Genomic DNA, 12429 nt, shown 5'->3' with positions numbered 1-12429 from the left:
ATTGATTGCCCGAGTCCTGTGCTGGGAGTTCTGCTCTGGTTTTGGTGAATATTAAGTAGTTCCGGTCATTTTGTGGGGGGCACTGGGGCCACGCATTGAAAGTAAATTAATCCACAAAACTACCATCATTTGTATTGTTGACCTATTTCTAAAATAAAAAAAACTTTCGTTCAACTTTGACCCCTCTATCACATGGAACTATTTTTTGGGCGTAGTGATATGGACACAAAAAACCTAGTTCTGTATAGAGGGGTAAAAAATGAACAAAAGTTGCACTATATGGTATAAATAGGTCAACAATACAAATGATGCTAGTTTTGTGAATTAATTTACTTTTACTGCGTGGCCCTCTGTGCCCCCCACAAAATGACCGGAATTACTTAATAATTCACCAAGCAGAACTGCTCTGGTTTTGTGGAGCGACGGGACTAGGGCAAAACTAGGGCAATCAATTAATACAGTTGCAACCACTATATTATTGGCAAGTATTTCATACAGCTTAAGTTAAATAAATCTGTACTATCCCTTGAAGTACTTTTGATACCAATACATTTGTACTTTTACTCAAGTACATTTAGATTTTCTGACTTTTACTTGTAACAGAGTATTTCTACATTGCAGTATTGATGCTTTCACTTGATTGGCTGAGCACGGAATTTATTGTATGATGATGTATATTATCACTCCAACTCTTCATTCTGTTGTCAGGAGATCCAGGAACGTAAAGCCAGTCAGAAGGTGAGTCAATATGTTCTGCTGTTCAGTTTAACAAATGATTAACAAGTAGTTACTAGTACTTCACATACTGTGAACACAATTCATTTTTTTGCTGGTCTCTGTTGAGCCTTTATAACTCCAACTCTTCATTATTGTCAGGACATGTACGACGGCTTGTACGTGTGTGTGTGTGTGTGTGTGTGTGTGTGTGTGTGTGTGTGTGTGTGTGTGTGTGTGTGTGTGTGTGTGTGTGTGTGTGTGTCTGTACAAGTGAAGTATTTATATATGTGCGAAGGAGGTATGTATGTATGACTGTACAAGTGAAGTATTTATATATGTGCGAAGGAGGTATGTATGTATGACTGTGTGTGTGTGTGCGTGCGTGCGTGCGTGCGTGCGTGCGTGTGAAGTTAAGTATATACAGTATATGTGCGAATGAAGTATGTATACTGTATGTATGTATGTATGTATGTATGTATGTATGTATGTATGTATGTATGTATGTATGTATGTATGTATGTATGTATGTATGTATGTATGTATGTATGTATGTATGTATGTATGTATGTATGTATGTATGTATGTATGTATGTATTTGGTTAAAATGGGTAAGGTTTAAAAAAGGCAAAAGCATGCTCTGTTGCACTGGCCTAAAAGTGGGTCCTCTAAAACTGCTTCAACTTCTGAGAATGTGTGTTTGGTTCATTAGCCACCAGATGGCATACCTTATAAGTATGTATGTATGTCTGTATGTCTGTATGTATTTAAAAGGGAGGCTTTTTTGTAAAATCCCAGCCTACAATACCTTCATATATTTAAAATCCAAAGTAAGGTTACCAGTGAAGGGCAACCTGCCTATTCACTGGGGACTATGCAAGGCAGAGGCGTCCAAAGTATGTATGTCTGTATGTCTGTATGTATTTAAAAGGGGGGCTTTTTTGTAAAATCCCAGCCTACAATACCTTCATAAATTTAAAATCCAAAGTAAGGTTACCAGTGAAGGGCAACCTGCCTATTCACTGGGGACTATGCAAGGCAGAGGCGTCCTGTATGTATGTATGTATGTATGTATGTATGTATGTATGTATGTATGTATGTATGTATGTATGTATGTATGTATGTATGTATGTATGTATGTATGTATGTATGTATGTATGTATGTATGTATGTATGTATGTATGTATGTATGTATGTATTTGGTTAAAATGGGTAAGGTTTTAAAAAAAGGCAAGAGCATGCTCTGTTGCACTGGCCTAAAAGTGGGTCCTCTAAAACTGCTTCAACTTCTGAGAATGTGTGTTTGGTTCATTAGCCACCAGATGGCATACCTTATAAGTATGTATGTATGTCTGTATGTCTGTATGTATTTAAAAGGGGGGCTTTTTTGTAAAATCCCAGCCTACAATACCTTAATATATTTAAAATCCAAAGTAAGGTTACCAGTGAAGGGCAACCTGCCTATTCACTGGGGACTATGCAAGGCAGAGGCGTCCACCCCCCTGAGTCCAAGTTAGATGTGATGTCCCTGGTGGACGCGTTTCTGAACTGCCCACAGCCTTCCTATGAGACTTCTTATGAGACTGAGGTTAGGGTTAAGGTTAGTTTTAGATTAAGATTTAGTGAGATTATAGGGGTTTAGGCATAATTTTGACTGAGATTGTGTGTGTGTGTGTGTGTGTGTGTGTGTCTGTGCGTGCGTGCGTGCGTGCGTGCGTGCGTGCGTGCGTGCGTGCGTGCGTGCGTGAGTGCGTGCGTGCGTGCGTGCGTGCGAAGTGAAGTATATACAGTATATGTGCGAATGAAGTATGTATATGTCTGGTCTCTTTTGATCCTTTATAACTCTCCAACTCTTATTTTCTTTTTTCAGGAAATGAGAGAGGTGACTCGGGTGAGTCAATCTGTTCTGCTTCTGTTCAGTTTAACAAAATGACAACTAGTAGGCCTATACTTCAAATACTGTATATACACATAAACACATACATGCATACTTCAAGTGTGTGCGTGTGTGTGTGTGTGTGTGTGTGTGTGTGTGTGTGTGTGTGCGTGCGTGCGTGCGTGCGTGCGTGCGTGCGTGCGTGCGTGCATGCGTGAAGTGAAGTATATACAGTATATGTGCGAATGAAGTATGTATGTATGTATGTATGTATGTATGTATGTATGTATGTATGTATGTATGTATGTATGTATGTATGTATGTATGTATGTATGTATGTATGTATGTGTATGTATGTATGTATGTATGTATGTACGTACATACAAGTGAAGTATGTGTGAATGAAGTATCTATATATGCGCAAATTAAGTATTTATATTTGTGCAAGTGAAGTATGTATGTATGTGCAACTTCAAGTGAAGTATGTATGTGTAAATAAAATATATATGTATGTGCAAGTAAAGTACCTAAATGTCTGGTCTCTGTTGAGCATTTATAACTCTCCAACTCTTCTTTTCTTTTGTCAGGAAATGAATGAGGTGAATGAGGTGAGTCAGTCTGAGTTCTGCTTCTGTTCAGTTTCACAAATGACAACTAGTAGGCCACTTCATATACTGTATACACAAACACGTAAACATTGTTGTGGGTCTCTGTTGAGACTTTATAACACCAACTCTTCATTATTTTGTCAGGTTACCGCAGCAAATATCGCAGCAATTTGGGAGGTGAGTCAATATGTTCTGCTGTCCAGTTTAACGAATGGCTAACTACTAGTAGGGTACTTCAAATATACACATGTAACACATTAACTCCAGCACAACACCAGCACAAATGTGCAGTAGTACATATACACAGAATGACTACCAACTACTACATGAAATACACACATAATTGACTAGTACTTCAAATATAGGGTACACAATTATTTTTTTCTGGTCTCTGTTGAGCCTTTATAACTCTCCAACTCTTCTTTTCCTTTGACAGCATCTGAATGCGGTGAGTCAATCTGTTCTGCTTCTGTTCAGTTTAACACATGACAACTAGTAGGCCTATACTTCGAATACTGTATACACATAAACACGTAAACATTGTTGTGGGTCTCTGTTGAGACTTTATAACACCAACTCTTCCTTATTTTGTCAGATCATGTACGACCGCTTGTACGCAAGCGGTGAGTCAATATGTCCTGCTGTTCAGTTTAATGAATGACTACGTATACAGGCTAATTCAATATAATACACAATGACTATCAGACAAGTACAATGTTAGCTATCACACAAAATTAATGGTTGTCATTCAGTACAATCTTAGCTATCACACAAATGGTTGTCAAACCAGCAGAAGCACAACATATCAATGTAACAAGCACACATGTCTAGTTCCCTTCTTACGATGGTGTGATGCACCAAAAATAGCAGATCTACTGCATCTGCAACAGGCTGTGAGTTTGTAGATCAGCTATTTTTTAGTGCATGACACTATTGCACAACAAAGCATCATTAGTGCTCCTCCTGTGCTGCAGTCAGTGGTGTAATGTAACTAAATACATTTACTCTAGTACTGTATAGGCTACTTAAATACTTTGAGGAACTTTTAATTTACAGTATTATTTACAATTGCCAGTATATTTGTACTTCTACTCCATTACATCTCAGAGGTACTTTTACTCCACTGCAATTATTTGAAACCTTTAGTTACTAGATACTTGATGATACATAGCTGACCACTTCAGCTATGTATACATTTTGGCCATTTGAAATTATTTGTATACATTGCATACATTTGAAAACTTGTGAAATGGGACATTCTGCACAATCACTACTTTCTACTTTTGGTACTTTAACCCTAGAACACTAAACATGTTTTTATTACACCATCACTAAACACGGGTATATTTTAACCCAAGGTAAAATATTCCATAAAAAATATTTCTAATCAAAATATATTGCAATATAGCAATATATGGCAACTTGAGCTACTCTTCTTTAATATTTCATCATGACTTATCACAAAAAAACGAAAAATAGTTATTAAAATAGTATTTTAAAAATATTCCTAAAAGAAGAGAAATGAAGTTGGGAACTTCTCCTTTGGTCCACCCATTTCTAGGACATGTGAGAATGGTCCAGTGAAGAGAACAATAAAATAAAAGTCCATTCTGGGTGTGTGGGATTTTTCTCTATCACACTATCACTAGACACGGGTGAAATTCACCCGAACACCTGCCTGTAGAAAAAATCAGGGATGTGGGCAGGGAAACAAACCTACCTTCTATGATGTCACTGAGCATCATGAAGCTACTGAAAGACCCATCCACCTCAGACATCAGCAACATTATGATGTCACTGAGCATCATGAATGTACTGAAAGACCCATCCACCTCAGACATCAGCAACATTATGATGTCACTGAGCATCATGAAGCTACTGAAAGACCCATCCACCTCAGACATCAGCAACATTATGATGTCACTGAGCATCATGAAGCTACTGAAAGACGCATCCACCTCAGACATCAGCAACATTATGATGTCACTGAGCATCATGAAGCTACTGAAAGACCCATCCACCTCAGACATCAGCAACATTATGATGTCACTGAGCATCATTAATGTACTGAAAGACCCATCCACCTCAGACATCAGCAGCATTATGAAAATTACAAAAATATAAGCGCCCGGGTGAAAATCACCCGTGTTTAGTGTTCTAGGGTTAAAGGGATAGTTCAGATTTTTTGAACTTATGCTGTATGAAATACTTGCTGCTCTGGTTTTGTTCAATATTAAGTAGTTCCGGTCATTTTGTGGGGGGCACTGGGGCCACGCAGTAAAAGTAAATTAATTCACAAAACTAACGTAATTTGTATTGTTTACCCATTTCTAAAATATTAGCCAACTGTCGTTCAACTTTGACCCCTTCATCACATGGAACTATTTTTTGGGCGTAGTGATATGGACACAAAAACATAGTTCCGTGTGATAGAGGGGTAAAAAATGAACGAAAGTTGCACTAATATTTTTGAAATAGGTCAACAATACAAATTACGTTAGTTTTGTGGTTTCATTTACTTTTAATGCGTGGCCCCCTGTGCCCCCCACAAAATGACCAGAACTACTTAAAATTTCACCAAAACCAGAGCAGAACTCCCACCACGGTACTTTTGATACCAATACATTTGTACTTTTACTCAAGTACATTTAGATTTTCTGACTTTTACTTGTAACAGAGTATTTCTACATTGCAGTATTGATGCTTTCACTTGATTGGCTGAGCACGGAATTTATTGTATGATGATGTATATTATCACTCCAACTCTTCATTCTGTTGTCAGGAGATCCAGGAACGTAAAGCCAGTCAGAAGGTGAGTCAATATGTTCTGCTGTTCAGTTTAACAAATGATTAACAAGTAGTTACTAGTACTTCACATACTGTGTACACAATTCATTTTTTTGCTGGTCTCTGTTGAGCCTTTATAACTCCAACTCTTCATTATTGTGTCAGGACATGTACGACGGCTTGTACGTGTGTGTGTGTGTGTGTGTGTGTGTGTGTGTGTGTGTGTGTGTGTGTGTGTGTGTGTGTGTGTGTGTGTGTGTGTGTGTGTGTGTGTGTGTGTGTGTGTGTGTGTGTGAGAGAGAGAGAGAGAGAGAGAGAGAGAGAGAGAGAGTGTGTGTGTGTGCGCGTGTGAAGTGAAGTATATACAGTATATGTGCGAATGAGGTATGTATGTACCTGTATGTATGTATGTATGTATGTATGTACGTACAAGTGAAGTATGTGTGAATGAAGTATATATATAGTGAAGTATGTATGTATGTGCAACTTCAAGTGAAGTATGTATGTGTAAATTAAATATATATGTATGTGCAAGTGAAGTACCTAAATGTCTGGTCTCTGTTGAGCATTTATAACTCTCCAACTCTTCTTTTCTTTTGTCAGGAAATGAATAAGGTGAGTCAATCTGTTCTGCTTCTGTTCAGTTTAACAAATGACAACTAGTAGGCCTATACTTCGAATACTGTATACACATAAACACGTAAACATTGTTGTGGGTCTCTGTTGAGACTTTATAACACCAACTCTTCATTATTTTGTCAGGTTACTGCAGCAAATTGGCAGGTGAGTCAATATGTTCTGCTGTCCAGTTTAACGAATGTCTAACTACTAGTAGGGTACTTCAAATATACACATGTAACACATGAACTCCAGCACAACACCAGCACGAATGTGCAGTAGTACATATACACAGAATGACTACCAACTACTACATGAAATACACACATAAATGACTAGTACTTCAAATATAAGGTACACAATTATTTTTTTCTGGTCTCTGTTGAGCCTTTATAACTCTCCAACTCTTCTTTTCCTTTGTCAGTATCTGAATGCGGTGAGTCAATCTGTTCTGCTTCTGTTCAGTTTAACAAATGACAACTAGTAGGCCTATACTTCGAATACTGTATACACATAAACACGTAAACATTGTTGTGGGTCTCTGTTGAGCCTTTATAACACCAACTCTTCATTATTTTGTCAGCTTACCGCAGAAAATTGGCAGGTGAGTCAATATGTTCTGCTGTCCAGTTTAACGAATGGCTAACTACTAGTAGGGTACTTCAAATATACACATGTAACACATGAACTCCAGCACAACACCAGCACAAATGTAAGGCAACATTTGTGCTGGTCTTTGTTGATCCTTTATCACTCCAACTCTTCATTCTGTTGTCAGGAGATCGAGGAACTTAAACACCAGTCTTGATGTTGCTCATGCTATATACACCAGATGTTTAAGGAGGTGAGTCAATATGTTCTGCTGTTCAGTTTAATGAATGACTAACAAGTAGTATACAGGCTACTTCAATATAATACACAATGACTATCAGACAAGTACAATATGTTAGTCACACAAAATTAATGGTTGTCATTCAGGACAATCTTAGCTATGACACAAATGGTTGTCAAACCAGCAGAAGCACAACATATCAAGTACACAGAGCAGTCTAGTTCCCTTCTTACGGCGGTGTGATGCACCAAAAATAGCAGATCTACTGCATCTGAAACAGGCTGTGAGTTTGTAGATCAGCTATTTTTAGTGCATGACACTAACACTATTGCACAACAAAGCATCATTAGTGCTCCTCCTGAGCTGCAGTCAGTGGTGAAATGTAACTAAATACATTTACTCTAGTACTGTATAGGCTACTTAAATACTTTTAATTTACAGTATTATTTACAATTTACACTATACTTTTTCTTCTACTCCACTACATCTCAGAGGTACTTTTACTCCACTGCAATTATTTGAAACCTTTAGTTACTTGATACTATTATACAAAACATAAACTAACTACTTCAGCAATGTATACATTTTGGCCATTTGAAATTATTTTTGATACATTGCATACATTTGAAAACTTGTGAAATGAGACATTCTGCATAATGACTACTTTCTACTTTTGGTACTTTAACCCTATAGAACACTAAACATGTTTTTATTACACCATCACTAAACACGGGTATATTTTACACAATGTAAAATATTCCATAAAAAACATTTCTCATCAAAATATATTGCAATACAGCAATATATGGCAACTTGAGCCACTCTTCTTTAATATTTCATCATGACTTATCACAAAAAAACAAAATATATTAAAAAAAAAAAGATAAATGAAGTTGGGAACTTCTCCTTTGGTCCACCCATTTCTAGGACATGTGAGAATGGTCCAGTGTTGAGTGAAGAGAACAATAAAATAAAAATCCATTGTGAGTGTGTGGGATTTTTCTCTATCACACTATCACTAAACACGGGTGAAATTCACCCGAACACCTGTCTGTAGAAAAAATCAGGGATGTGGACAGGGAAACAAAGCTACCTTCTATGATGTTGTAACAATCGCGCTTTGTGCATTAGGGGAAATTATTAACTAAGGAAGATCGTAGGGTTATAGTTTGTATATTTATATAGAGATGCCACAAAAGGTAACTGACAAAATAAAACGGTTCACAATTAAATCCGTTACTTTTCTCATAGGAAAGAATACTATTTTACAAATAGTCAGCATCACATGTCACATTTCACTTCATAAAAATAATAACATGTATAGGAACAATAAAGCAGAATAACCTCATAATGTCATCATGAAGCTACTGAAAGACCCATCCACCTCAGACATCAGCAACATTATGAAAATTACAAAGATATAAGTGTCCGGGTGAAAATCACCCGTGTTTAGTGTTCTAGGGTTAAGTACTTTTGATACCAATACATTTGTACTTTTACTCAAGTACATTTAGATTTTCTGACTTTTAGGGGCGACTCACACGGTCGCAACAGATTGATGTATGCTTGTTGTATGAGATGTATGCTTGTTGTAAGCTCTCAATGCATTTCCAATGGGAGTCACATGGTTTGACACAACATTTGTGTTGTATGAGGGGGAGGGGTGCAGTCGAAACACAGCCGAAAGCCATGCAACAGCTTGTAGTCCAAAATGTTGATTCAAACCATGTGACTTCCATTGGATATGCATTGGGGCGGCCATGACACTTAGAACATTCATACAACAAGCATGCATCAATGTTTTAAAGGTGTGAGTGAGGCCTTACTTGTAACTGAGTATTTCTACATTGCAGTATTGATACTTTTACTTGATTGGCTTAGCACGGAATGTGATGTATGATGATGTATGATGCTAATTAAGCTGCATTTCCATCCACCAGCTGTCTAAAAACTCGGAAGAGACGCCGCCGGAAGACTACAGCGACCACTATAACTAGTGGTTGGACTATCTCGAACCCTCACCCGAAACCTAACCTCCCACGGGGCAGCACACCTAAACCTAACCTTAATCCATGTCTAACCAATGACTAGTAAACTAAGTATGCACCCCGACAGACGACGTCACACTGATAAGAAACAACATGCGCGCGCATACCGGCAGCAGAAGAACCCTTCCTCTCGTAAGATGCAATGGAAAGTTTCTAGCTGCACTCACGTGTAAAAAATGCCCCATCAAACTTTAATTTGCTGTTTGGAATTGATTACATGAAACAGTCACCCGTGAGCCCAGTCCCCATGTTTGTAAACACATTTTTGGTCTATAGATCTAAATGTTATGATTAAAATATTCTGTCATGTCAGCTTAATAAATTGAAATAAGCTTCAGGTTAAGAGAAGATGTCTCATTTCTTTTTTTCTTTCTTTTTTATATATATAATATAATAATATATATAATAATATATAATAATTTGTATATATAATACTACCTCATCAAACTTATGTTTGAATGGTACGTGTGAATATGGCCTAATAAGGCCTCATTCAAACGTATCAAACACCAATCAAGCAAATGTTACATGTGGCAAATGATACATGTGGCGAACAGCCTCTTTTGTTTGAGTGTGCTGGGTCGTTACTACAACAACAACAACAACAACAACAGATCAACTGTAGGAATGTAACCATTTATTTGAGTGAATATATATATATATATATATATATATATATATATAAATCTTCAAGATTTGAGTCATTTTCAAAATCCACCTGTTGGTGGTGCTGTAACTGGCCAATCTGGAAAAAGGTGGGATATATTCCTCAGCCTAGTAGCCTATGAAAGTCTGTGAAAGATTCCATGTAAGCTGCCTTCATGATTTGAGTCATTTTCAAAAATCCACCTGTTGGTGGCGCTGTTAGTCTGACTCCAGGTCCCCAGCTAAATATTTAACTCTAACAAGTACTGTACTTTTAGGCAGACATAGAATAGTACAACAATAGTACAACAACAACAACAACTAATTTCAGTAATGGAGGAATGGGACACCTTTCCAGAATGGAATTTCAAGTACTGTACTTTTAGGCGCAGTGGCGTGCGCCTGTAATCCAAGCTACCGGGAGGCTGAGGCTGGCGGATCGTTTGAGCTCAGGAGTTCTGAGCTGCAGTGGACTATGTCGATCGGGTGTCCGCACTAAGTTCGGTATCGATATGGAGCTCCTGGGGGAGCCCGGGACCACCAGGTTGTCTAAGGAGGGGTGAACCGGCCCAGGTCGGAAACGGAGCAGGTCAAAGCCCCCGTGCCGCTCAGTAGTGGGTTCGCGCCCGTGAATAGACACTGCAGTGCAGCCTGAGCAATACAGCCAGACCTAGTCTTTTTATGCCGGCATGGGTGGTTATGAACGAGGGACCACCTGACCTAGAATCAACCTGTTGTGTTGGGTGGGATATGGGCTAAGATTATAGACAGTGCTTTGTATGGGAACACTTGCTATATGCATCCATGTGTATTATCCCCATTTCCACTGTTTTTTTTATACCAAATATGGTCCATAATAATTTCCTAATAATAATGACTCGACCAGTGCAAAATCAACAAATCCTACATTACCATCATGCATGCAATACACCACGTCTACGGACCACTTAGAAGGAAAAAATCGCACTCGTGTGAAGTGAGGGGCGCTCTTATATCATACATCATCATACGTAGGCTACATCACATTCCGTGCTCATTCAATCAAATTAATCATCACAAATGTCATGCCGGCCAATCACTTCACTGTTCTGCCTTTTATACTCAATATGCTCAGCCAATCAGCTAGGTTATAGGGTGATCACTATCAGCAAATTAAATCATCGTGTTTGTGTTCACACAAACAGACAAAGCTTTATGCTTTTGTGCATTGTGGTGGGTCAGATGTTTGTTACATATATGTGACAGTGATGATTTTATTTCATGATCAATAAAGACATCAATCAATCAAAAAATAAACCCCGGCAGCCGGTCAGGTGGTCGTTTGAATATCACTATTTACAAGTCTAGTTATAAGAATGTATGTGCTACCATGCAATAAAAGTCACTGTATATTATTATAAACACTAGCTCAATTGAAGTTGTTTTAGCTGCCTTTAAGTATTGCTCACAAAAACCTCTGCACTCGTTTAGGATGGAGTGGCCTACCCAGAAATGTAAAACAGAATACCTTCCTGCACTCATTCATAGATGTTAGCATACACAAGGGGTGCGTATGTGCTCTGATGTAATATTGATTGTGGCCAGAGGGTGGCATCAAATGATAAGATACAGTATAACACATGGGCTGTAATGAGTAGATGTCTCTGTCAGAGAATGAGAGTCAATGAAAAGGACCGTATGCTACAGTAGGTTTTCCTTCAAGGAGCAGATAAGTCAAGGTCAATATAGTAGGTATACTCTTTCAAAGAGAAGATAAATCAAGGTCAATAATATGGTTGTTATAATCAAATTAAAATATATTTTCATAGTCTCTGTACTGTGTAAGAGATTTTCTTTAGTTAAAATAAGTGTTAAAAAGCTCCATATTGTGATAGCCTACTCATGGCTGTATAGTTTTTGCTGCAGTAAAAAACAGGACTACAGGAGTCTCCATGTCTCTCCAGCATTTTATTAAACAGAAAATGCATTTTCAGAAACCGAAATGATCGGAATCAGATCGGGAGAAAAAAAGTATCAATATTATATCCTTATACCCTGATATTAGACCGGATATTGGCTGTGATTTTGGATTTTGTACTATTGCACTATTATGCACCACAAAGCTGGAATGAAATTCCAGGTTACATTAGGAAATCCCCAACCATAGTGTAGTGGAATTCACTGGTCAATTAATAGTATGAAATTAAGGAGTCAGAGGCATTGCTTAAAAGGTGGTGGTGGTTGTGCTTTAATACAGCGGACAGGGGAGATGTACAATAATTATTAGTACAGGCCTGTGGTACAGTCGTTCTGCCAAGAGCA

At 38.0% G+C, this 12429-nt stretch overlaps 1 protein-coding gene across 5 annotated transcripts in view; it reads left to right on the top strand.

Annotated features, from left to right (window-relative positions):
* LOC306926042 (uncharacterized protein) overlaps positions 1 to 12429 on the top strand; it is a 44034-nt gene that overhangs the window by 3222 nt on the left and 28383 nt on the right. Inside the window, exons 4-15 of one of the 5 annotated variants that reach the window (XM_079505275.1) lie at positions 709 to 738; positions 2585 to 2605; positions 3178 to 3198; positions 3343 to 3375; positions 3635 to 3646; positions 5981 to 6010; positions 6589 to 6600; positions 6748 to 6768; positions 7028 to 7039; positions 7187 to 7207; positions 7382 to 7447; positions 9376 to 9820. In XM_079505275.1, the coding sequence (XP_079361401.1) occupies positions 709 to 738; positions 2585 to 2605; positions 3178 to 3198; positions 3343 to 3375; positions 3635 to 3646; positions 5981 to 6010; positions 6589 to 6600; positions 6748 to 6768; positions 7028 to 7039; positions 7187 to 7207; positions 7382 to 7411 (243 nt within the window). In that variant the 3' untranslated portion in view covers positions 7412 to 7447; positions 9376 to 9820. Of the gene's footprint in view, positions 1 to 708; positions 739 to 2584; positions 2606 to 3177; positions 3199 to 3342; positions 3376 to 3634; positions 3647 to 5980; positions 6023 to 6588; positions 6601 to 6747; positions 6769 to 7027; positions 7040 to 7186; positions 7208 to 7381; positions 7448 to 9375; positions 9821 to 12429 lie in introns of those variants that run through there. The other 4 variants (XM_079505277.1, XM_079505274.1, XM_079505276.1 and 1 more) reach the window with 4 other exon arrangements.

Source organism: Electrona antarctica (genome assembly GCF_951216825.1).
Source record: "Electrona antarctica genome assembly, chromosome: 7".
In the NCBI taxonomy this organism is placed as follows: domain Eukaryota; kingdom Metazoa; phylum Chordata; class Actinopteri; order Myctophiformes; family Myctophidae; genus Electrona; species Electrona antarctica.
Note: the sequence above shows the minus strand (reverse complement) of the source record. Positions and strands in the feature narration are given on the sequence as shown.